Source organism: Peromyscus leucopus, chromosome 10 (genome assembly GCF_004664715.2).
Source record: "Peromyscus leucopus breed LL Stock chromosome 10, UCI_PerLeu_2.1, whole genome shotgun sequence".
Taxonomy (NCBI): Eukaryota; Metazoa; Chordata; class Mammalia; order Rodentia; family Cricetidae; genus Peromyscus; species Peromyscus leucopus.
The window spans coordinates 39,548,108-39,575,814 of record NC_051071.1 but is presented as its reverse complement, the minus strand read 5'-3'; the positions used below and the strand labels follow the sequence as shown (position 1 = coordinate 39,575,814).

The 27,707-nt window shown below is 38.1% G+C and overlaps 1 protein-coding gene across 5 annotated transcripts in view; it reads left to right on the top strand.

Annotated features, from left to right (window-relative positions):
* Positions 1-25,007, top strand: part of Ppargc1a (PPARG coactivator 1 alpha) — a 644,210-nt gene extending 619,203 nt beyond the window's left edge. For 4 of the 5 annotated variants that reach the window (XM_028865931.2, XM_028865929.2, XM_028865928.2 and 1 more), the window contains 6 exons: positions 3,231-4,146; positions 4,669-4,773; positions 4,894-5,050; positions 15,698-15,819; positions 16,164-16,315; positions 21,069-25,007. In XM_028865931.2, the coding sequence (XP_028721764.1) occupies positions 3,231-4,146; positions 4,669-4,773; positions 4,894-5,050; positions 15,698-15,819; positions 16,164-16,315; positions 21,069-21,172 (1,556 nt within the window). In that variant the 3' untranslated portion in view covers positions 21,173-25,007. The remainder of the gene's footprint in view (positions 1-3,230; positions 4,147-4,668; positions 4,774-4,893; positions 5,051-15,697; positions 15,820-16,163; positions 16,316-21,068) is intronic. The other variant, XM_028865932.2, reaches the window with a different exon arrangement.
* Positions 25,008-27,707: the final 2,700 nt, after the last annotated feature.

Sequence of the window (27,707 nt, the reverse complement as noted above, 5' to 3'; positions counted from 1 at the left end):
GCACACATTTGGTTTTCCCCAGAGCATCTCCACCCATTTTAAATGTATCTACAACAAAACATAAGTATATCAAAGTTAGAAGAATTACCTCCTTATTAAAAGCAACTGTGATGTCCCTTCAGGTGGAGTCTTTGAAATACCAGCAACCCATGTAGCATCCGGCACACAATAGGTATGCTCTAGATGTCTGTTCAGTGGCAAGAGGTTCTCCTATCTGTAGGACATAAAAAACTTTTGTCTTTAACTGAAAGGAAGTATGATCAGGGAATCTCTACATCCAAGAACAATTGGAAAACCATTTATTTAAACAATAATGAGCTTAGATACTGGGACAAGGGTTTCAAAATTTGAAGAGTAAAAGAATTTCTATATTTAAAATCCCTAGATAGTCAAGGTATTTTTAGAGCTAGTCTCTCTTTTATAGTGGCCTAATTTGGCATTTCTGAAGTTCGGAGTTTCTTTTTATACATCTGGACTGTCAGTCAAAACACAGATATTTGGAGTAAAGGCCACGTGCTACACAGATGTTCAAAGACCTTGGTTCTCAGTATGTGGTCTGGGAAACATCTCATTAAAAATTTGTAACTTAGCGTCCCAAGTGAATCTTAGGCCACCGACATATGAGATCAACTACTCAGAAGGAAACTGCAAAAATGAAGATAAGCAAAATAACCTGTGGACAATTAAATCTCGGCAGCATCCTACAAAGTACTCATGATCTCTGTGGAGAAAAGTGATGAGATTCTTGATAAAAAAAAAAAAAAAAGACAAATTCATAGACATGCAGTATGCATGAACTGAGCCACCCCAACATGAGTCAGAAGAACAGAAAAAACCTACCTTAAACTGAATTTAAACTGAATGAGATGAAAAGATTTATGTAGATTGATTATGGGTGTTGAATGGAATTTTCAAGGGTCACTTTTTTAAAATTTTTTTGACTGGTACTTGTTGGCACTTACTCAGCTTACTCATCATTCATTTTTGAGTGTGTGTTGTATTATGTATGTGTGGCATAGGTACTTGTTAGTGCTGGTGTGTGTGTGTGTGTGTGTGTGTGTGTGTGTGTGAAGGTATATGTTGATGCAGGCACATGAGGAAGCCAGAGTTCAGAATCAGATGGCTTTCCTTTGTCACTCTTTATCTTTTGTTTCTGAGACAAAGTCTCTCATTGAACCTGAAGCTAGCTCATGGATTTCCAGCCAATGAGATTCAGGAATCCGTTTATCTCTGATGCCCATCACTTAGAGTTCAGGTACATTCTACCACACCAGACTTTTTACATGTGTGCTGTTAATTTAAACTCGGGTTCTCATGTATAAGCAATAGGCATATTACTGGATGAACCATCTCCCCAGTCCCTCATCTTCAATTTATGAGCATCTTTGACTCTAATGGGGACTCTTCAAGAAATTAATATCTCTTTTTGATCATGAATACTTTAAAATGTGTTGTGTTGGTAACCAAAGATAACCTACAGTAGAAATCTCTACACAAAAACAGAGCAATGCAAAGTCTAAACAGAATGAAGAAAAGGAATAGCAACTTCATAGTCTAGAAACAAGCCCTGCTTTTCCTAATGGAGAAATCAAAAAAAAGCATGCACCTCAAAGGCACAGAAGTTGTATGCAAGAAAATGTTACCTGTTCTTCTGCTGCAGAGAAGAGTGGGTTCATGGGTGAATCCAGCTCCTGTGCGACTCAGATGTGCCCAAAGGAAGAGTGTCCATGTCTGTATTCATCTTTCTGAGTGCCACCCCCACCTTTCTCCACAGAGATAATTAGCTCAGCATGCTAAAAATTGCCTACGATTGGGCCAGAATCTTTCCTTTAAGAAAAAAACATTAATTTCTTCCACATATTTATCATCAAGTGGGTGAACAAGACAGCATATTCCTGTTTATATCAAAATTGCATGTGGCGCTCTGTGACCTACTTGGTTCTTGACATATTTATATTTTTTTCCAGCAAGGTAGGAATTTTTCCCCCTTGAAATGCACAGTTGCCTTGAGTCTTACCCCAGGCTTGTTAACAGACTTGAAACCCCCTTTTTTTTCTGCTGAATAGCATTCACCCATCCTCCTAAATAGAAAATCTATTGTAAACGAAAATGTTCCCTTGTAAGCATAAAGCCATTTGAACTGCAGCCTGCCCTCCTTCAAGGTTCCTTGGACACTGGAGCTTCACAGTGATTCTTCCTGGGCAAGACAGAATGAATGGAGTTGATTCATGGTTGAGATTTAGAGGTAACAACTATGCCTCATACTAGCCTACCCTGGCTTCAGAATTATCTGTAGAAAGGCAGACAAGGCACCAACCTATAGACACTCTTGTCTTCCTCTATTTGTTCTTTATGTAATTAGCTGCTGAAGCCTGGAATCATTTCAGCCCTTCTGTCTCTTGCCCTCACTGACGATATGCTCTAAATAAAATGGTCCCTTGGCATGGAGATATTTAGAGTCACTTTGCACTTAGGTTTCTGTTGCAGAACCATATTTTAGACAGAATGTATTAGTTATGCTTACAAGAATGTATTCTACCTACATTAGCCATGGTTTACTAAGTTAATGAACTGTGGAGACAAAGACTCATTGCCATCAAGTTGTGGAGGGGCTCTGGTTCCCTGCCTTCAGCTGGGCCATCCTATTTTGCTGAACCTATTTCGAAGTTGTCTGTGTATGTCATTCCTATCCTGACCAAAATTTGCACTCCTTCCACTTTTTGAAAAATATTGCCCCAAGGGGAGATGCTTGATTGTTCTGAGAGCCTTGAACCACTTGTATTTTTCCTGTGGCAGTCTTTGTAGACAAATGCCACCAAGGCTGTACCGTGATTATCAGGTCCCACCACATTGATTTCCTTTAAGTGACCCCTGCAGCACCCTTGAAAATGCCAGTGTTGGTGACACCTGCTGCTGGGGCAGCCAGCAGTGACACATTCCTGTTTTCTAGGCAGCAGGATTTGTTAGCATAGATGTTTGAAATACAAACTATCACAGCCCTTGCTGCTGCCGGGTGCTATCCATCTGTCTTTTCCTGGGTGACAGGGACTTAGGAGAAGAATCCATTTTTTTAGGACTTGTCACAAATTTAGTTTCCTCCTTCTTCGCTCAGTTTTAACCATAGTCTGAAATCTAAGAAAAATTAGACAATGTGTTTATCCTTGAAGAATATTTTCTCTTTCTCTTTTCTCTATTTCCCCACATTTCTTCTTGCTTCTCTTTTGTCATAGGCCTAACTCCACCCACAACTCCTCCTCATAAAGCCAACCAAGATAACCCTTTCAAGGCTTCTCCAAAGCTGAAGCCCTCTTGCAAGACCGTGGTGCCACCATCATCAAAGAGGGCCCGGTACAGTGAGTGTTCTGGTACCCAAGGCAGCCACTCCACTAAGAAAGGGCCAGAGCAATCTGAGTTGTATGCACAACTCAGCAAGTCCTCCGTGTTCAGCCGGGGACACGAGGAAAGGAAGACTAAACGGCCCAGCCTACGGCTGTTTGGTGACCATGACTACTGTCAGTCAATCAATTCCAAAACGGATATACTCATTAACATATCACAGGAGCTCCAAGACTCTAGACAACTAGACTTCAAAGATGTCTCCTGTGACTGGCAGGGGCACATCTGCTCTTCCACAGATTCAGGCCAGTGCTACTTGAGAGAGACTTTGGAGGCCAGCAAGCAAGTCTCTCCTTGCAGCACCAGAAAACAGCTCCAAGACCAGGAAATCCGAGCTGAGCTGAACAAGCACTTCGGTCATCCCAGTCAAGCTGTTTTTGACGACGAAACAGACAAGACCAGTGAACTGAGGGATGGCGACTTCAGTAATGAACAATTCTCCAAACTACCTGTGTTTATAAATTCAGGACTAGCCATGGATGGCCTATTTGATGACAGTGAAGATGAAAGTGATAAACTGAGCTACCCTTGGGATGGCACGCAGTCCTATTCATTGTTTGATGTGTCGCCTTCTTGCTCTTCTTTTAACTCTCCGTGTCGAGATTCAGTGTCGCCACCCAAATCCTTACCTTCTCAAAGACCCCAAAGGATGCGCTCTCGTTCAAGATCCTTTTCTCGACACAGATCGTGTTCCCGATCACCATATTCCAGGTCAAGATCAAGGTCCCCAGGCAGTAGATCCTCTTCAAGGTAAGGTTGTCAAAATCCACCCAATGCTAAAATGTTTCCTTAGAAGTTAGAGGAAATATCCAACCTTAGGGTTGCTTTTCTCAGCCACTCAACCAATTAACTGGGGCTTGTACATTTATCCCCTGCTCTCCATGTTCTCTCACACACCCACCTCTGAGCACGCTACCTTGGTCAATCAGAACACAGAGAGACATTTGTAAGAAACTTGCTCGTGTGAATTTTTTTCCCCATCACCTGCAAAGCAGCCCTGTGCCCAGACAGTTGAGATTCATGTAAGATAAACCTGACAGCATGGCCATCCCATGAGCCATGGTCACATCAGTAAGAGACATGGGGAAGGAACTGATCGCTAGTTTGGTCTCCAGTCTGACTAGCTGATGGCAAGCTGTCACTGGAAGGTCTTGCTGGTAAGGAGAAGGCAATTCATACAGCCCTGAGCTTCCAGTGATGTTCACTGTGGTCCTGGTAACTTGGGCTAAGAGCCCGCTGCAAATGTCCTTTTGGTTTTCTCCTCTCTCCCAGATCCTGCTACTACTATGAATCAAGCCACTACAGACACCGCACACACCGCAGTTCTCCCTTGTATGTGAGATCACGTTCAAGGTCACCCTACAGCCGTAGGCCCAGGTAATGAGGCCTGTCCTTTTTCCTTCAGCTCCCTTTATCCCCACCTTTAGATGGCAAGACATTACCCAAACTCTTCTTGTCCCCTCCCCAAATGATGATGTATTTTTTTCATACAAACAGAGGTGGTCGACCTAATGATGAAGTTATGCTTCCCAGGTATGACAGCTACGAAGCGTATCAACATGAGAGGCTGAAGAGGGATGAATACCGCAGAGAGTATGAGAAGCGGGAATCTGAAAGGGCCAAGCAGAGGGAGAGGCAGAAGCAGAAAGCAATTGTAAGCAGCGTGGAGCTAATTTCTTTACTTTTCCTCGGAGACTTTTTATTTTGGCAGATTAAACAATAACCAAAAGTTAATGCTTTGTTAACGGGAAAATATATATATATATTTGGCTTTAAAAGATCAGAGTCCTAAGGCTCTCTTATTTGAAAAAAAAAATGGTGTCAGTATACTTCTCACTGCAGTTGAGTTGTGAAGTTCATTAGCATCCTCAAGTTTTGTTTGGAAAAATGAAGAAAGGGGAAGGTTCTTGGGTCTGATAGGAGCTGGAGAATGTGAGTTCTTCTAGCTGCTTCCTGTTACTTCTTTCTTTGAGGAGGCATGAGGAGATTCCAGATTCCATTTAAAGTCATATTGGAAAGTCTGACTAAGAAAGTCAGTATTTTTTACCTCTGATGGGCTATCACCTGACTGCAGGATGGTGTTGATACATTCACCTGCCATGTGGGCAGTGCTGATGCTCATGAATAAATATGCAAGTTACCATCTTAACTTGTTTGTTCTCTGAAATCCAATACTGTCCTTCACAAGCTGCTAAAAATGTGGCACTCAAGTGGTCAAAATCCAGTACATGCCCATGGCAGACAGTCTTAATCAATCATGGAACTCTGTCCCTCTGAGGTCCCACAGAGCCTTAAGGTCTTTCCCAACATAGTGCTCCTGGGAGCTGTGGCTAATCGATGAGATATGGCACTGTTTTGGTTCATTGCACCTGCTGCCTGTCTATGCTAGCTGCTCCAAGTGACTGCAGTGTAAGGCAACATTTGACATAGGGAACCAAGCCTTAGAGAAATAAGCTCTAGCTATTAATGCTGGGTTCCTGTAGAGCCTCCAAGGAAACCCAATAATATCAACAAAAAAAGAGAGAAAACAGTAAAATTAACCACATAAAACACATCATTGATGGTGTCAGATCAAGACTTAGCTGATAGTCACCAGCTAGAATAGAAAGGTTAAATGAGAGGTTTGTTAACCATAGGAATTGAAAGAAACAGAAATGAGAAATAATTGAATCGTTAGCTTGAAGTTCTGGGTGTTTGGTACGATTTAACTATGCATCCACCAAGGACTGAATCAAAGGCATTCTGCAAATTATAACACTTTACCTCATTTTTTCTCAATTTTTAAATAAGCTGTGATGTTAAGATTTGCCAGAATGTCATTAGTTCATACTTAGGAAGACTAATGAAAATGAAAATTTCAACTTTTCTAATATCGCTGTATTTAATTAATGGCCTATTCAATAATTATCATAATTTACATTTACAGAGTGCTGTATAGTTTACAAAGCCTTTTCACAGCACACATTGCAGTTACTAATTACAAAAGTGAGAGCCACATTGAGAGAACATGCAGTAACATAGTGTTTGCTGATTCACTGCATTTACTGTTTATAAATTCATATTTTATAAAGTTCTTGATTCTTTTCCTTAAAGACAGGATATTATTTGCTCATTTGGGCAAAATACAGTGCAATTCTAATCAAAGACAGATGAATGTATTAATCAAAAAATGTAGATAAATGACATGTACTTATTTTATGCCTACCAAAATAATTTAGGTCTAGATACTTAGAAAAATAGGGGAGGGAAATGTGCTCTTTTTCTGGTTTAACTGTCTCTGAAAACATCTAGTAGTTTGCCATTAGTCCTGGTGAGGCAAAAGCTTTCTTAAACTCCCCCTTTCTTTCCTTTGTCACTCAAATGTTGACTTAATTCTTTGACCAAGACTATTCTTATTAGTTCCCTTTGAAAGAGGACTTGGAGTAATTCAGATGTCACCTTGTCTATATGAAAGCAGTACTCATTAACTAGACACTGCTGAGACTTTTGGCATTGGTATTTATTTAGATTTCAAAAAGTATTTGGGGAAAAAAAACCCAAAAAATAGGGAACAGAAACTGTTTACTAACATGTTGATCTCCAAGTAGCAAGTGCTTATACATGTTGGAGACTTTCTGTTGAATAAATTCCCACTTGGAAAGTTATATGCTATTTCTGTTGACCAAACACAATTTCTCAGAATCTCGTGATAAGTGGTTGCCAGGTGCTTGAGATATGCATTTAGGCAAGACCTGGTACCCGAATCCAAAGAGCTTGAAGTCAGCTGACAGATAAAGATGCATTAGCAGAAAATATAATGTGATTAGTGACTTGACAGAGGGTTCATCTAAGGTGTGTGGTTTAAAGTGGTCATCTAGACCTGTGGGTGAGGAAGAGCAAACATGGGAAAGTTGAAAATCCTGTGTAGGGAGAGCAAAGGTTTTTAACAACTGTAATGTACAACATGGCAGCCGAAATTTATTATATGGCTAGTTCTCTTAGGCAGAATTAAAATGGACCATATGAATGGATTTTAAAGACTTGGTACAAAAAAAGGTGGGAAAGTTTAAGTGTTTTTGTACCTATCATGAGTCATTGATGTTCTAGATATTCTATGCTAAGTAGTATGCATTGTTAGAATTATTTTCTGTTTCTTTTTCTATTACTTAATGTGGCTTTAGAAAATTTTAGTTTACTTACATTAGAATGTGCTTCATTGAACATTGTTATTCACTGTAGAGACTGTGCCTACGAAGCATCTCTGGAAATGAGTTCACTATACTGGGCACCTCTAGCGATTTAACAGTTAACACTGGGGCAGGATGGACAAGAAATAAGTCAGTACATCTCAGTGGCAGGCAGATTTTGAAGTCATGTAACTCACACTAATGATTTTTGAACACAGTGGCACTATGTAATGACTTTACCCACAAAAAGATTTTTTTTTAATTGGTTCTCTTCTTCCCATTATAAAGGACTTCTTTCTGGTGCCAGTCATGGAAAAATCTACTTTTATGGACTTGAGCATAGCATGCCTACAATGATTTTTTTCACTCATTTACTTTAAATTACATTCAGGAAGTAGCTGTGGGAGCCAAGATAGACCACCTAAGTTAGCTAGATAGGTGACTTCCATCAATTTTTGAGATGCCCTTAAAGTAATGGAATGAATAGCCACTTGAATTTGTAATGTCTTGGATGCCACGCTGCATTAACCACTAAGCAGAGCAATCATGTACTTAGGGACCAGCAATTTAGAAGTTCCAAAAGAAAACTTAAAAAGCATTAAAAAGTGGTCATTGATATTTTACAGAATAAGTGTACAGTTTTGTCTTCCAGGCTGCATTGCATCTATGTTGAATTTTCAAGGAAAATGCTTTAAGAGATCTGCAAACTTGTCATGAATTGAAGCTCTAAAAGTCTTTACAGAGCCCAGGTTAACTTCATAAAGCTAGCATTAGCAATTAGAAACTACAAATACAGAATTCTGCATCATGATTGGATAATATCATTACATCAATGTCCGCTTTCACATGACTTCCATCCAAAGTCATTCTCAAAAGCCAATTGACTCTCTGCCTTTCTCTGTCCCCTAAGTTTACAATAATTCAGATGAAACCAGAGCTATGAATGCCAGAGTTAGTACTTAGTGTCTGAACTGTCACTGTTTTAATTTCTTGCTGAAATCCAAGTCCAACTCCATTTGCAATCTGTACAGTTTCTGCCAGAAAACATGATAATGGGATGTTCATTTAAAGAACAAATCTAGACATTATGATATGGCTCAGTGCTTAAAAACAAACCCAGATGCTGGGAAATGGCTAGGCTCTCACATAGCTCTTCTCTGTTGGTGACTAGATAGTCCAGAAGTCACAACCAATACATCATTACTGTTGATTATAAATGTCTCTCTCTACATATATAAATGTCACTTATTCTTCTTAGAGAAAAGAATCCAGTTTCCTGTGTAAGCATTTTTTTTCATAGTTTTTTACTATTTACCCTTTTCAAGGAATTGTCAGTAGAGAGAAATATAACTATCATGACTTTAAGTTCAGCGTTGTCCCTATAGTGTGCACTTTGATATATTTAAATGATAGATCTCATATTAAGTATACACCTGTGCGCGTGCACACACACACACACACACACACACACACACACATACACACACACAGAGAGAGAGAGAGAGAGAGAGAGAGAGAGAGAGAGAGAGAGAGAGAGAGAGCAGCCACAATAACACAAGGACATTAATGCCTTTTTTAAGAACAAAATTCTTGAAATTTATTTCTTATTTTTCTATTCATTTTACATACCAACCACAGATTCCCCTATCATTCCTCCTCCTGATCCCCTCCCATCTTCCTCCCAACTCCTTATCCACTCCTCTAAAAGTGTAAGTTCTCCCATTGTGGGACAGCTAAGCCTGGCCCATTCATTTGAGATAGGACCAAGCCCCTCCCCACTGCATCAAGGATGAGCAAAGTGTCCCACCATAGGTAATGGGATCCAACAGGCCAGCTCATGCACTGGGGATAGATCCTGATCACATGGCCAGGGGCTCCTCAAATAGACTCAGGTACACAACTGTCTCCTATATGCAGAGGGTCTAGTCTGGTCCCATGCAGGTTCCACAGCTGTCGGTCTAATGCTTGTGAGTTCCTATGAGCTTGGTTCAGTTGTCTCTGTAGATTTCCCCATCATGATCTTGATCCCCCTTGTTCATGAAATCCCTCTTACCTCTCTTCAGCTGGACTCTCAGAGTTTTGCCTGGTATGTGGTTGTGGATCTCTGCTTCTGCTTCCATCAGATACTGGATAAAGGCTCTATGATGATAATTAGGGTATTCATTAATATGCTTACCAGGGTAGGGCAGTTCAGGTACCCTCTCCACTATTCCTAGTAGTCTAATCTGGGATCGTCCTTGTGGATTCCTGGGAATTTCCCTAGCACCACATTTCTCCCTTATCCCATAATGTCTCCTTCTATCAAGATATCTTTCATTGCTCTCCCACTCTGTCCCTCCCCTAGCTTGACCATCCCATTCCCTCATGTTCCACAGAATGGGAAAATATCTTCACCAACCCAACATCTGACAGAGGGCTGATCTCCAAAATAGATAAAGACTTCAATAAACTAAACAGAAAAATACCAAACAATCCAATTAAAAAATGGGCTACAGATCTAAACAGAATTCTCAACAGAAGAATCCCTAATGACCAAAAGACATCTAAGAAATTGCTTAGCATCCTTAGTCATCATCAGGGATTTGCAAATCAAAATGACTCTGAGATACCATCTTACACCTGCCAGAATGGCTAAGCTAAAAAAAACCCACTGGTGATAGCTTATGTTGGAGAGAATGTGGAACAAGGGGATCACTCTTCCACTGTTGATGGGAGTACAAACTTGTACAACCACTTTGGAAATCAATATGGCAGTTTCTCAGAAAATTGGGAATCAATCTACCTCAAAACCTAATGCCTTTATTATAGTCAAGGTTTGGCAGGTACAAGCATATTCCAAAATTCATCAAAATATTTACATTGAAGATGTGCAACTTTTATATTCTGGTTATATTCAAATAAAGCTCTCAAAGCACACCCTTATCAATCTATAGATTTGATTGCATCTCACCTTTTATTAGACTGTTTGCTCCTGAATTGATTCAGGCTAGCCTTAGCTGCTAGATTGGAAGATTTTATATAATATTTGCCTACAAATGATTTTTGGAAATCTGAATGCTATCATTTTGTCTCTGTCCTGAAAATACCCTTTAGTAGGAGACATTTAGTTAATGGCTTCTCTACTACATAAGTTATACTCAATATTAAGAGCAAGGACAACAGATTTTTTTTCCATCATTGGTCTTTCTTTCTTAACAGCTTTACATCTAGCTTGCTGTCAACTCAGTTTACCTTTTTTGTTTTTTTAAAAATAAGGTTATTATAGCTGGGTGGTGGTGGCACAAGTCTTTAATCCCAGCACTTGAGAGGCAGAAGCAGGCAGATCTCTGTGAGTTCAAGGTCAGCTTGGGCTACAGAGTGAGTTCCAGGAAAGGCTCCAAAGCTACACAGAGAAACCCTGTCTCAAAAACCAAAATAATAATATTATTATTAATAATAATAATAATAATAATAATAATAATAAGGTTTTTTAACTAAGATGTTCAGTCATGCACCATATTCATAGTACCGTACTTGCATGTGCACTTGTGTGTGAGTATGTGTTGTAATTCAGGGACTTTGCATGATGAGCATGGGCTCTACTCCCTGACCTATTCTCCCAGAAGTACATTGAAAATTTCTGCTGAAGTCATCTTACAACTAATCTAGAAGTGAAAACAAAACTTTTGTTCAGAAGGTTAAAATGGGTTTCCCTTTGCAGAGAAAGAAAAATTAACAGTTTTTATGCTGCTCTGAAACAAAAATGTAGAATAAAAGTACCGGGAACCAAAGTCAGAATTATACTAGACACACTGGTGTCTAGGATTATGGGACATGTTACTGAAGTAACCCATTCAAAAGTATCTAACCCATCACTTGGCCTATATGGTGCTCAGTAAATGTCAACTCCTTACTGCTTCTTTTCTCTTCTCAGTCAAACTCCTCTTACCGAGAATCACTTATTATTTCATGAGAGACAACATTGCTTGTTTTCCCCAGCTAACCAGAAAGCTCTATTCTCTTCTTGATAAAGATTTTAGTAATATAAAGTCAGTTAATTCCATCATACTTTTTTCTTATTTATCTCCTGTGTTTTAGTGTAACGAGGATTTACCGCAGTGGTTAATGCAACATAAATCTCCAGTTTTATTATCCACCCCATCAGCAAACTAGCCTTTGTGAAAATTGAAGCTAAAAGTTATTTGATAAATGTTCCATCCTCCTCAATAGTGAAAACTGGTCTGAAAATAATTTTTCAACCAGCGTTTTCCAAAGGTTCTGAGTTCCTTCAAGCCCCTAAGAAGTTAGAAATGTTATTAAACATTTTGATTTCTTCCCCCTTTCATCTCCTGTTTAGAAATTAATGTCTTGAAAAATTGGATGCAAAAGTTATTTTTTTTAAGATACGAACTCTATTCATCCATCTAATTCAACTGCAATATGTTAAAAGCCTGATTCTTTGCCGGAAATCTTGGCCAATCACGGAAAGATTTTAGTCTTTGCTGCCTAGACCTTAAGGTGTCTTCTTTCTTTTTTTCATGTTTAGCAAGTGGAAAACAAAGGACTTCAATGCTTCTTAGAGCATCCCGGCATGCCTTCAATCCTCTGCTCTTTGTAAGGTAGCAGGGCATGGCCCATCCTTGTGTTTCATAAAAAGAGTTGGTAGATTAAAAGGTAATTTGAGTGATGGAGGAGCAACTCTTTCGAGCTGAGTCTCCTTTCACCGAAGAATCTTTCAGTCCTAGAAAAGGTCCTCTGGGTTATCTCTTTTAGTGAAGATCATTGTTGCATACAGCTTTGTATAAAGCTGCAATTCAGAAACTGTCCCAATATGTCGGCACATATGGTCGATTTTCTCTTTAACTTCACATTTCCTTGAATACATAGGCTGTGTGTATTCCCATAATGGTAGCTGAGCAATTTCTATGCTATGGCTCAATTTCTTTCTTTCCCTTCTGCAGTTCCCTCTTCTTTCTTTACACAGTAGTAACTTCCCTAAAAGGTTCATTAAAAAAAATCCATAACACCATGCAAGCAGGCGCCAGGAAGTTTAAGTTTAGATAACAGTCCCATCACATTTGGCTGTTGGGCTGAAACTGGGTGCGTCACTAGAATGGAATGTGGTGTTATGATTCCCTTGATAATATGTGTGAAGGGCTGCTTAGGCTCGAGCCTCACCAGCATTTCTATCTACTGACTATTGAGCTATGTTGCATGCTGTGGAAAAACAATTTCAGCCTTCAGTCGCGACATACAATCTACATGGAAGTGAATCTTGAGTCTGCTTGCTTTACTTCATCAGGTCAGTTAGGAGGCTTGATAGCATGGTCAGAGGAATTTTGTTCTACCTGTTTGAGTGGAGTCTCCCCTCTGATTTGCAGAGTTTGTTTTTTTTTTAAATGAGTCTGCTTACATAATAGCCTGCAAACATGCACCTATTCTATTCTTCACACCCTTCAATTTGTAAATTCCTTTTGATAACTCACTTAGCTGAGCTGCCTGGGCAGAGCTTTTCCATTAATAGAGGACCATAGTCATATAATATCCCCTTTATGCTGGAATATCTCAGAGAGTAAAGGCCACCCAGGACCATGTTAAAAGTATTAATTGAGGATAGAAGGGAATGCTTAGCTACTAAGATTACATTTTGTTCTTGAAGAGGATACAGGTTTGGTTTATCTCACAACCATTATAACTCCAGTTCCAGGGAATTCAGTGCCCTCTTCTGAACTACATGGGTTACCAGGCACACATGTGATACACACACATAGATTCAGGTAAAATAGTTGTACACATAAAAAATATTAATTGATTTTAATTAATTTTATATCAACTATTTACTGAGATTCTCTTTCATACTTAAAATAGAGGCAAAGAATAGATATAGGTTCTAATTTCATGAATTCTTCATTGTGTGAGGCAGAGAGTCATTGAGCAATGAATAAACTATAATGATTTAATTACATTACACTTAAACAGAGAATGACAGGGAAACAGGTTTCTTAAGGCCAGCTAATGACAGTTCACCTGAATTCTCAAATGAAACAGCTATGGAGCTTAGTGTAATTCTAGGCAGTAAATCTGAGGGGCTTGGGAAATACAGTACAAAGTTACAATGGAACACCTTGTGCAAAGCCTTTGAGATAGAAGGAACACAGTGTCACTAGGAGCCTGTAGAAGTCCAGCATAGAAACTAGAGGCAAGGATAGGCCATAGGAGAAAAGTCCAGATCTTGCAGGGCCCACCTATTCGGTCTTGTTAGTGAATTAGATGTATTATCAGAAGTATTAGAGACCATTAATACATTTAATTTAGATGGCAAATGACATGACTGAGTTCTTTTGAGTTATTAAAAATTATTCCATCTTAGTAAAAGGACAAATTAAAGGGAGAAAACGTAGACATGTGGATTTAAGTTGAAAGATATTATACTAGTCCATAAAGAAAAGTTGGAAGTTTGGCATGGGGGAGAGGGAATAAAGAAGACAAATTGGAGAAAGATTAAAGAGATAAAGCTCAACAGGACCTGGGCTCAGTCTCCAGCACCCACTTGGTGGCTCATGCCTCTTTGTAATTCTTGCTCTGGAGGATCCAGTCACCTCTCTTGGCCTCCTGGTGCGTAGCTAGAGAGTTGGCAAGGTTGTTCCAGTTTAAGAGGTTTAGAGGAAGTCTAGTAGGTAGTTGGTTATCTGAAGCTCAGAGGAGCTTCCTTCCCTAATGAAAGTATTCAGTGATGTTGTTTATAGTAAATGTGAGTAGAAAGAGATGAGCATATCATCGCAGAAGCTGCAGAACATGCAGATTGTTCATTCCACAGGCGCTATTAAATGCTCACTCTTAGACAGACCATTTGCTAATACTTGTGAAAAAAGGAAAGGCTCCCAATAAATGTTGGTGGACTTCTCTCTGCCTTAAGCCTGAAATGACTTTTGCGGCTTCTAAGAATGAGGCACTCAGTATAACCAGAGAAAAACTGTTGGGCAGCTGAACCTATATGCTAGCTCTGTGTTCCCCAGACTTTGCTTTGCTCTTACTTCAATCTCTGCAACCTCAAGTTCATTTCGTTTTGCTTTATCCCTGGTAGAAACATAAACTAGTTGGTAAGGACAGTCCTTATATTTACTCCAAGTGTTCTTTAAAACCCCCTCAATTTTGAGATATTATTCAGTTTGGCCCCAGAACAAGATATTCAAGAGTGTTTTTTTTTTTCACTAAGAATGAACCCCACATTTATATAAAAGGAAGCTTATCTTAAAGCAACAGTATTGTCTTCCTGTCTTTTGTAGGTTATAAATTTCTAATGGCTTCTACATTATGATCGTATTGACCTCACTTGTAGAAATGAGGCTACACCCCTTTAGTCTGTTCCTAAAATAGGACTGGATCTATTGGCAAAATAAAACTTATATCTTTTTTCATTTGGCTCTTACTCTTCAGAGACCCATGGCTAAAAATGGCCTACATTTTAAGACTGTTTCTCAAATGATTCTCTTTAGAACAAATACTTTAAAATTGCTGTGGTCTTTGCTATAAATGATGATTATTGAGGCTTATCCCCCATCTGTTTCATTATTTATCTTCTGGATAAATCCCAACAATTGCATTTTGAACACATTCCTTCAGGAAGTTTTTTTTTTTTGAGGGGGGGAAGTATTAGAGATTAAAAACTACCCTTTGAGGATGTCAAAATTTGTACATTTTCTGATTATAATTCTGAGTTGATGGGAAATTAAGTAGTCTTCTAAGCCAGATTAGTTATTGTACCAATTCTCATGATTAATAACCAACTCATAAGTGCTCACATATTTCCTGTATACGGGTTATATTCTCCGGTGATTTTAATCTCATGGAATGATTGTCTTTTCTGATACATGAAGTTCATGTGAAGAAAGACAAGAGTGAGACAGATGAAGTAGAAAAGGGAAGATCCATGGAGAAGAAAGCTTAAGTGTGACTGAGGTGCCTGAACTTAAGGCATGGAAAGTCAAACTTGGTTCCTATGTGGTATTTTTCCTTAGGTGTGATATCTGGTTTGCTCTAGGGAGATTGCTCTGTAAGTTTTTGTACACGATTATACGTTCATGGATGCTTCTAGTGGCACATCTGCATCTTGTCTCCAGAGCTAGAAAATGTCTCTCCTTCCTTTCTGCTTATAGGAAGAACGCCGTGTGATTTACGTCGGTAAAATCAGACCTGACACAACGCGGACAGAACTGAGAGACCGCTTTGAAGTTTTTGGTGAAATTGAGGAATGCACAGTAAATCTGCGGGATGATGGGTGAGAATCTTCAAAATTATTTCTTGTTTAGGAGCTGACGTATGTTAAAAATTATGACCCTACGATTACTGGAATGGGAGTTGCCAATGTAAGTGCTTTGACAGATGACATGTTGAGTTCAGAACCTTATTTATTTTCTTTCATCCCTATTTATTAATCTTTCTAGTTGAGATTTCCTGTCTCAGAATAAGTATTTAGCTGCCTGACAGGACAATCACACTGATAAATGGATGTGGTGGCAGAGACGCTGGCACCAGTGATGTCTCCCAAAGTAGAAGGGGTTGCAGTCTTCTGTGCCAATGCTGCATAACCAGCTCTTAATACCTCTTCCATGCCCATTGCAGAGACAGCTACGGTTTCATCACCTACCGTTACACCTGTGATGCTTTTGCTGCTCTTGAGAATGGATATACTTTACGCAGGTCGAATGAAACTGACTTTGAGCTGTACTTTTGTGGACGGAAGCAGTTTTTCAAGTCTAACTATGCAGACCTAGGTACGGTATATAACTGTTGTACATGGAATGGTGAATCCATAGCATAGAGCTCAAAATGGGAGTGAGCATGCTTCACAGACACCTTAGGTTAAGCCTTTCTGAAGGGAACATATGAATACAGTTTCTTTTGTTTTTGTAGGAGACCATTTCAGAAGCAAGGTGCTTAAGTCTGAGCCGTAAAAGGCAGATGTTCCTGTACTCTATGAAATAGACACTAAGTCATTTGTGGTGTTTGTGTGTGGTGGAGGTATTGTCTTATGTGTGCATGTGTTGTCTGCATTTGTATCTACATTTATTCAAGTTTTGCATATGTCTGTATTTGTAGTCTGTGTTTGCTCTCTATACTTACCCTCAGTCTTTCTTATCAACTTAAGCACTGTCATTGTTTTGTGGCACAGGGTGTGACAAGGGCTTGTTATTCCTTTCTTATTATGTCACAGGCACTTGGAAACACTCTCATTATCTATGAATTATACTCAAGAAGAGAAAGCTGAAGTCCATTAGCTAAATGACAACATACTTACTTTCTTGAGAATAAAATAAAACAAAAACCAAGTATGTGGAGTGTTTCCAGATCCTACACATTGTATAGGAAGCTAAGCAAACAATTGTCATTTGATAGAAAATCACAGTAGGAGGTATGTGTTGTATCATACCAATTGTACTTTCAATTAAAATAAAACACATATAACTATTTACTTTTTCCTGTTCAAAGATGAAAAGTAAAATTCTGATCAGCTTATTACCCACAGATGATACTATTACCAACTGCTTTCAGAATTTTGTCTTAGAGTTCCTTCTGTCCTAAGGTTGAGTTCACATTATATATGTGCACATATGTGCTTAGACCTGTACATACAGCTTAAGTTCCGTCTTTTTCAGCAAGTGTGTGTGTGTGTGTGTGTGTGTGTGTGTGTGTGTGTGTGTGTGTGTGTATTCATTCCCTGATGTGATTCACAGGACCAAAAATAACTCATACACATATTTTAATGGTTGCATACTATTTTGCTGGGCATGTAGTATCATTATAGTTAGATAATTCATTCTAACTCTATTTGTATTCAATTTTTAATTTTTTGATATTATAAATAATGCTACAATGGACATCTTAATGTCCTTTCTAATTTTAATTTGCTCCATTGCCTGCCATTCCCTATCTAACGTGTGCGTTATACGCCTTTTAATTCTTTGAGGAAGGAATGAAGAAAAGTGGCAAATGTGCATACCATGATTATTTTAAATTAATTCATAATAAGCATAAAATTAGCATGCACATCTATTCTTCAGCATTATTAGCTATCCAGTCACAATTGCTCTGATGCAGTATAAAGACAAAAATGAATAGCCAATACTGGGACTTCTTTTTCCCTTGCAGTACAGTTGTGTCTTCCTGGAGTAATTGATATAGGTGCCGTGCATTGTTCAGGGGAAATATGCTATAATTCACTTCACAAGCTAAATAGATAGTGGGAAACAGGGGAGCGGCAGCTGACTGCTAGAGAGATAGAGGCCTAGGGATGAAAATATAAAACCTGGCAAGTCATTTGTTCAAATGGTGGCTGATAAAAACAGTCAAGACAGATGGAAGCCTTGAGTTGATTTGACTTATTTTCTTCAGTGATGAAGGCTAGGGTGTTTCTACTCTCTCACAACATCTAGAGTTTAAAACAAGCTACCTAGAGGGGTCTTTAGATAACGATTCATCATGGCAGAGGGAGGATTGGATGGTATTTCCAAATTGAACTGGCACCTCCCTGAAATATTTCTAAGAAGAATGCTCTTTCTTAGCTCGTTGTCTCCCCACATAGCCAGCAGCCATGGAAACTTTGGCCTTGCTAAGCTCATTTACTATGTTTTGTAAAGCATGTTTGTTGCGTATTACAAAGGCATGGGGTATTCAATCTCCCTAAAGCATATCTGGGACATTAAAGTGTGGTTGTTCTGAACATATTCATGAGATAGCCAAGCACTACAATCATGCACCCTGTGTTTGAGACTTGGTTCACTGCTAATCATGGGTAAGCATTTCAGCTCTATTATCTTCTGATTATTTCTTCATAAAATAACTCATATTGTTGTGGAGACATATGCAATGTCTGTGGAGGAGCTGACATCACAATGCCTAATATAAAATAAATAGGCTATAATTAAAAGTATGAGCGATAAGAAGTTAGAAATTTAGGATTGTTTTTAAATGGAAGAAATAACATTAGGATCTAGCTTAGGAGCTCAATGAAATTTTCACATATATTATCTTTGTTTCCACAAAGAATTTAGATTAAATGTTTCAAGTCATGTGTGATGCCTAAATAAAAGGAACATAATAATGGACTATATACATAAAGGAATTGGAAACTCATCGATACATTAAAATTAAGCAAAACCAATGTGATACATATCGATTTTACTGGAACAGGAAAATGTGCTATTATTTTAGACAGATTCTACCTTTCCCCTCCTGTTTTATTTGCTTCTCCAAATGAATTTACCCTGCCACACGCATCCTATTTTTCTACCACAGAAACTGGCTAATGATAACTACAATACTATTAAAAGAAAATATAATGATTTCAACTACAACTTTTTAGTCAGTTTTACATGTGAGAATGAAAATTTTATGTGACTTGATTAGGGCTATAGTGATGAGGCCAGTATTTGAAGTTTACTAGGAATTTTTACCTACTGGTTCTATTTACTGTTTTATAAGCTAATGACTCTCACTAACAAAGTGCCTTGATAAAAAAATATTAAGAAGAGCTGGATATATGGATCAGCAGTCTAGAATATAAATTACTCTTTCATAGGGCCCAGATTCAACAACCTGTACCCACATGGTGGCTCACAACCATCTACAACTCCAGTTTCAGGGGAACCAACACCCTCCTCTGCCCTCCACTGGATAAGGCATGCACAAGGTACACTACACATACGTACTTACAGGCAAAATACTCATGCACATAAAATGAAGTGAATAAATATACATTTTAAAAAATATTAATCATTAAGGACATGATCAGAACAGGGTGAATTTGTATTAACAATATAATAGCTTTGATTAAGTATTAGTAAGACACAGAAATCATGTTCAGGCATATATGAAAAATGAAATACTTGATTTACTCAAACAGTAGATTATACTATCAGATACTGCATATATATGTGTGTGTGTGTGTGTGTGTATAAAACTTCACATTTTTTCTTGCCATTTATTGGTAAATAATTTCCAGATCACAATGTGAATATTTTCAGCTATGGTTTTAATAGTATATGGGTGCCTGAGATTGAATGCCTCCATTCAGCAACATTAAGCTGCCTATCTACCTGGTGCCAATAGTTTTCCAGCTGCCAAGATAATGCAAATGTGATGATCTTTGTTTCTATTAATATGGGGCCATTGTTTATAACAATTTCTTTTGAAAATAATGAGGTGGATTTTATTGTATTTCCACATTTTTTCATCATATCTTGTTGTGTTCCAACATCTTCTCTTCAATATGAGGGGACATGATGGAGTTCCTGCCATCATCTCATACAGGGCCTGTCTCATCCAATAGGAAAATCCCTTTTGGATGCCTATTAAAAGGCATAATGTGTGTGCTTGTGTAGGTGGGTGTCTAAGTGAAGTCCACTACAGTAAAGAAACTCTTGAGAAACATTGCCTCACACACAGCATTCTGAATATTTATCAATAGAAATACACAACATTAAATTCTGGATGAAGTACCTTTAGGGTAATACAGCATCTCAATACCCTCCATAAAATAAAAGTGCAAATTGCCCTTCCTGGTCCCCTAATGCCTTTTGTATTACACATTACCCCTGAGCTACACCACCAGCCCCAGCTAAGTATGTTTTCTGTTGGGATTGATGCTTCCATATTCTCTACTCTTGTATGCCTGTCATTTGAAATTTTGTACTGTAACTTAGCATAGGAAAAATGTGAAATGTGTATATGATTAGTAGATTTGTTGTTCCTCACTTGTAAGACCAGCATGTAGTATCTACCTTTTTCTTTTTGAGACAGGGTTTCTTTGTGTAGTTTTGTGCCTTTCCTGGAACCCACTCTGTAGACCAGGCTGGCCTCGAACTCACGGAGATCTGCCTGGCTCTGCCTTCTGAGTGCTGGGATAAAAGGCGTGTGCCACCACCGCCCAGCTACTATCTACCTTTTTTGTAGATATAAATAAAGAATAGCTAGAAGTGTTCAACAGAATTTTACTTTACACACATTGCTAAACACAAGTGTTTTAAAAGAGTTATTTGAAGTTTTACGATTTTGCATAATCCAACATGTTAAAAATCTGATTTGAACAAGTTGAAAAATCTAGAATGATCTTTGTCCCTCCTAATCAACTAAATTTTATGCTCAACAAAGTTAAATCCATTGAATGAGAAAATTATTTCCAGTTTCTACTTGTACCTTTCCATATAAGTTATTGGGAAACCATTGGGAAGATGGTTAAAATGCCAAGATAAGAGAAAGCTGGTCACCTATAAAGATATTAAATATTAAAGAACTATTGAAGTCTACAACTCCTGTGTATGCTGAGTTTTTAGGTATACAATGAATCAATAGGTTTTTGTTTTTTAAAGTCAACTACTCCCTTCTGTATTTACATTTATATATCCAATAAAATTCAGGCATTGTTTTTCAGTACACTGATTTGCTGCATTACAATTGAACCAGGTATCTTGAATTGAATTGAAGGCTGCCAGCAAAGGGTGCATCTAACCTGGCTTGGGTTTCTTTCAGATTCAAATTCAGATGACTTTGACCCTGCTTCCACCAAGAGCAAGTATGACTCTCTGGATTTTGATAGTTTACTGAAGGAAGCTCAGAGAAGTTTGCGCAGGTAACGTGTTCGCTGGCTGAGGATGACAGAGAGATGGTCAATACCTCAAGGGACAGCGTGTCCTTTCCCAAGACTCTTGCAAGTCATACTTAGGAATTTCTCCTCCTTTACACTCTCTGTACAAAAATAAAGCAAAACAACAACAACCACCATACTAGAACAAGAACAACCACGGTTTACATGAACAGAGCTGCTGAAGAGATGGAATGATAATCCAGTAAGCACACGTTTATTCACGGGTGTCAGCTTTGCTTTCCCTGGAGGCTCTTGGTGACAGTGTGTGTGTGTGTGTGTGTGTGTGTGTGTGTGTGTGTGTGTGTGTGTGTAATTGTTTAGGAAGTACATGTGTGCACATGTGAGGACTTGGGGGCACCTGACCAGAATGAACAAGGGCAAACCCCTTCAAATGGCAGCATTTCCATGAAGACACACTTAAAACCTAGAACTTCAAAATGTTCATATTCTATACAAAAGGAAAATAAATATATATAAATTAAAAGGAAAGAAAACTCACAAACCACCCTAAAATGACATTGCTGATGTCTGCCGTCAGCCTCCGGTACCGTCTTTTCAGAAAGTGCAAAACCAACCTGCAGCAAGCTCTCTCTCTTAATGTAACGATTATGTGACAATCCCGAAGACACTACAGGTTCCACAGAACTAATATCCTCCCTCCCCCTGCCCCCGTCTCTCTGTTTCTCTGTCTCTCTCTGTGTCTCCCTCTCTCCTTCTCTCTCTTTCCTTTTGCCATGGAATCTGGGTGGGAGAGGATACTGCAGGCACCAGATGCTAAACTTTCCTAACATTTTGAAGTTTCTGTAGTTCGTCCTTTGTCCTGACACCTATGTATATGTCCAAAACGTTGATCTTCCACTGCAAATTTTGAAAAGCCTTGTCATTGGTCAAGCGGGGAGTGTGTTGGGCGGTTCCTTCTGAGGAGCAGACGTGGTGTTACATGACCGCTGAGAGTTGAGTAGGACTCTCTGGATGTGTTCAGATAGTGTAATTGCTACATTCTCTGATGTAGTCAAGTATTTACAGATGTTAAATGGAGTATTTTTATTTTATGTACATACTCTACAACTATGTTCTTTTTTGTTACAGCTATGCACTGTAAATGCAGCCTTCTTTTCAAAACTGCTAAATTTTTCTTAATCAAGAATATTCAAATGTAATTATGAGGTGAAACAATTATTGTACACTAACATATTTAGAAGCTAAACTTACTGCTTATATATATTTGATTGTAAAAAAAACAAAACAAAACAAAACAAAACAAAAGACAGTGTGTGTGTGTGTGTCCGTTGAGTGTAACTACAACAAAATGACGCTTCACGCACATCCATATCCCTCCTTAGGAGCTTCGATCTAAGCATCTTGTCAACAACAACAAAAATCCTAGGCCCCTATAGGTATTAACCACTTCTGCGATATTTTTCCACATTTTCTTGTTGCTTGTTTTTCTTTGAAGTTTTATACACTGGATTTGTTAGGGGAATGAAATTTTCTCATCTAAAATTTTTCTAGACAATATCATGATTTTATGTAAAGTCTCTCAATGGGGAACCATTAAAAAATGTTTTTATTTTCTCTATCAACAGTAGTTTTGAAACTAGAGGTCAAAAAAATCTTTTTAAAATGCTGTTTTGTTTTAATTTTTGTGATTTTAATTTGATACAAAATGCTGAGGTAATAATTACAGTATGATTTTTACAATAATTAATGTGTGTCTGAAGACTATCTTTGAAGCCAGTATATCTTTCCCTTGGCAGAGTATGATGATGGTATTTAATCTGTATTTTTTACAGTTATACATCCTGTATAAATACTGATATTTCATTCCTTTGTTTACTAAAGAGACATATTTATCAGTTGCAGATAGCCTATTTATTATAAATTATGAGATGATGAAAATAATAAGGCCAGTGGAGACTTTCTCCCCAGGGTGCATGGCGGTTGTCAGGTCGGAGTGTTAGTTCTTCATCTGGGAAACTCAGCTCCCACAGAAGCAGTGTTCCTTCTCTCACTAGCATGGCCTCTGACATGACCATGATGTTGTTCGTGGTAACATTGCTTCTGCTAAATCTAATAATGATAATAATAACAAATGTCAGAGAAAAAAAAAAAACAAAACCTCCATTTTGAGCATCAGGATTTCATCTGAGTGTGGAGTTGCTGCCATGGAAGTCACTAAAATTTGGAGTATGTTTTTGATTTCCAAATGGAAATACGTTTACTGTTTGGCTGACGTGACTTTTCTGGAAGATGTGATAGACCTAACTAACTACTTACTTAATTGTTCTTTTCCTTTCTCTCACCCAACACGATCTTACAAAATGGGTTTCACCCCCAGGCCGATGCAGCTAATTTTGACGGCTGCATTCATTTATCACCAGCATATTGTGTTCTGAGTGAATCCACTGTCTGTCCTGTCGGATGCTTGCTCAAGTGTTTGGCTTATTATTTCTAAGTAGATAGAAAGCAATAAATAACTATGAAATAAAAGAATTGTGTTCACAGGTTCTGCGTTACAACAGTAACACATCTTTAATCCGCCTAATTCTTGTTCTGTAGGTTCGATGCAGGTATTTTAACCCTTTGTGAACGCCAAACTAAAGTTTACAGTCTTTCTTTCTGAATTTTGAGTATCTTCTGTTGTAGAATAATAATAAAAAAGACTATTAAGAGCAATAAATTATTTTTAAGAAATCAATATTTAGTAAATCCTGTTATGTGTTTAAGGACCAGATGCGTTCTCTATTTTGCCTTTAAATTTTTGTGATCCAACTTTAAATACGTTATCTGTTCGCCCTGGAACATGGACATGACTGAAATACATGGTTTCTTTTCTTACTTATCAAAAGACAACACTACAGATTTCATGTTGAGGATTCATTGACCTCCCTCACCCTCTGGCCTGACAAATCTTGTTACCATGAAGATAGTTTTCCTCCATGGACTTCAAATTGCATCTAAAATTAGTGAAGCTTTTGTATCTTATGCAGACACTGTGGGTAGCCCATCAAAATATAAGCTGTAAGCTGTGTTTCTTTCATTTTTTTTCCTTCTTTTGGGAGAGAATATTTCCAACAAACACATGCACCCCAACATCATGGGAGGCAAATTTCAGCATAGATCTATAAGACTTTCAGATGACCATGGGCCATTGCCTTCATGCTGTGGTAAGTACTACATCTACAATTTTGGTACCCGAACTGGTGCTTTAGAAATGCGGGGTTTTTATTAAAAAAAAAAAAAAGAAATGTAGCTGAATAATTCTTTCAGTGCAACAAAATTAGTTTTTGTAAAGGACTCTGAGAACAACGGTTGGGCTGTCAACACTCAAAGCAGCAGAGAGGAAACTTGGCACTATTGGGGTAAAGTGTTTGGGTCAGTTGAAAAAAGGAAACCTTTTCATGCCTTTAGATGTGAGCTAACCGTAGGTAATGATCATGTGTCCTTTTCGGATGGCTGTACCGAGAACTTCAATCACTGTAGTCTAAGATCTGATCTATAGATGACCTAGAATAGCCATGTAATATAATGTGATGATTCTAAATTTGTACCTATGTGACAGACATTTTCAATAATGTGAAAACTGCTGATTTGATGGAGCTACTTTAAGACTTGTAGGTGAAAGTGTAATACTGTTGGTTGAACTATGCTGAAGAGGGAAAGTGAGCGATTAGTTTGAGCCCTTGCTGGCTCTTTTCCACCTGCCAATCTACATGTATTGTTGTGGTTTTATTCATTGTATGAAAATTCCTGTGATTTTTTTTAATGTGCAGTACACATCAGCCTCACTGAGCTAATAAAGGGAAACGAATGTTTCAAATCTACTTCTGCTTTTCTTATTTATCGGAACCAAATTATTGGCATGTTTCTCAGATCAGTACACATCACTGTTTATTATTCAATTTTCTCCCAGGCCCTCCTCCTTTCTCCCTGATTTTCTGTATTAATGGATGTGCTTTCTTTCTGAGGACATGTGCACCTCCCATGTTTTGCCTAGTATTTTTCAAAGTTTAAAGGGCAGGTGTGGTTGATTTCTATAATGAAGGTTGAGAGGGTGAAAAGTGACACGGAACTTTATCAAATGCTTAGCTCTATTTGTGCAAGTAACCCTGGAAAGTATGTACTTTTAGGGATAAGCTATTGCCTGGAGAGTTATCAGGTAAATATTTAGTGTGGAAATTGATTCTATTATAGATGGCTCAGATACTTTTCAATGACTTGCGTCAGGAGAAAGACCTTGTCCTATTCATGTTACCAGGTTGTATATGGAATGGGTGGGTAACTGCAGGTGTGTCCTGCTGTCTGGCTGTCTGTTTTTCCTGATAGCTAGTGGTGGTCTTATTAATAAAAGGCATTATTATAACTATAGCCTCTCCTGCTTTAGTATGGGCCTCTGCACTCAACCATTTGCTTTTCAAGACCAGTACAAACACAGCATTGGGAGAATCACAACTAAATATATCCTCTCCCACTCACTCCACCAAATCTTCAAGAGGAAATAATGTTTGTATTGAAATGTGATGTAACAATCAGTAAAATAAACTAAAAATCTTCCAAGTAACGAAGGAAACACTCTCTATGGTGCCATTTTCGTTCTGTAAAAATAGTAAGACTCATTAATATATGTTATCAACATTCAACATAATAAAAAGAAATCTTAATGGTAAGCCATGCAAATACTGGATTCACCTACAACTATAGACCTTAAGTCTCTGAGGTCCAGGGAATGTACCAGAACTGACTCACCTTCCATTCTCATTTATGTTGCATTGGGCATCTTTTTATTTTCTGGTTGGAAACGGCCAGGAGTTAACTAAATAATATAAGTGCTTCTAAAGGAGTTAACTATTTACCCTAATAAACCTTTTTTGGGGGGGGAGAAGGTAGATAGATAATAAAGATTTTAAGTGATCTTAGCTGGTAGCTTGGTATTGGAACGTCTTGATGGGAGATAAGGGACTTGTAATATTAAAGCCTTTATAATGTTAAATCATTTCCATCTTTGATGATACTATTGACAAAAATCATTATCAAAACCAACAGTACCTGAATACTTGATAGGAATATTTTTTTGTCTCACTTCAAAAACCTTCCGTATTAAAATCATCTAAACTATATACAATGTGATATTGAGTTGAAATTCTTTCTCAACATTGTCAGTTTTCTCTTATTTGTGGAGTTATTTAGAAAATCACTGGATGCAATTTGTAGCCCAACGATTATTATTATAATTATTTGACACTAGTGTTACTAGACGTACAGTTTTTTCTCAGTATTAATTATGGAACATTTTAAACAAAGCCTACTTTTTGCAGTATTTTCTTTTTAGTAACTTCATATTGTGCAATTTCTCCCTGGCCTTTTTTTCCAGCATACTATACACCATTATAAATCAATCTTTGTCTTTTATCAAACAACAGAGAGTAATAAGGAAGGTCACAATTCAGAGAGAAGTTCCTTGGAGGTTTGTAACATCATGATTTAAATCTCAGAAAGATTTAATCAAAAGCTGAATTAATCCCCGAGGAGAAGATATTGTATAGATTCTATTGTTGGGTACAAAGCAACCTATTTCTTTTTTACTGGTTTCTGGTAATATGTTGAGGAAAGGAAAAGTTTTTGTATGAGAAGGACATGGATTCCTTGGTGGAAGAAGGTGGGAGAAGGCTAACATCCAATCCCCGTGAGGTCAGCCTTTATCTCTTCCATTATTGTTTCATTCTGCTTATGGGGGCACTGTCAGTGTTTCTGGTGCATAAAATGAAATGTCCTCCACACGTTCGTTTTCAGCTATCCCATGTGATTCTGTAACTGCACACCATCCTCAACGCTGCACTCCAGTGAAGCATGTGGAATGTGCTGGCCACATGGGCTGGTTTCCAGGTCTCTTCTGTGCAATCAGGTGATTGCTCCAGGGCAAATTCTCAACATTCATGGGTACCAAGGACTTGCAGAAAGAAATGAACATAAAATTAGAATATTTCCAGGACCAGGTTCTACTGAAAAGCATACCCAGGCTCCCTGACTAAGGGCAAGAGGCTGCCACCCTCCCAATGCTGTCTTGCTGTCCACAATTCCATAGCAACGCAACCATATCCCTTTCAGCTTAACGTTCCTTGGCTGTGACCAGAAGACTCACAGATGAGGCTTAGTGGAATTAATTAGTTGCAAAAAAGTGAGAGAACTTTTAGAGGAGAAAAATCAAATGATCCTGTAATATTTTCATGATTAAATTAAATGAACATAATTATACATGCACATATGCACACCAAGGCATTTTTATAATCAGGAATCTTAAAATATTGTATTGTTTCAAATTTATGCATATAGCAGTTACTGAAGGCAACTAGCTAGTGTGATATTTCAATTTGCATACTGACCATTTTCATATATTTTCATATATTAACTTCTAGTAGGAAGAAGCTGAATTATTAGTGAAAAAATCCTAGGGTGCTTGACAAAAAAATATTGTGCTTTTGCTGGTCTTTGAGCATCGGAGCACTTAGCAACATTATCCTCCCCTC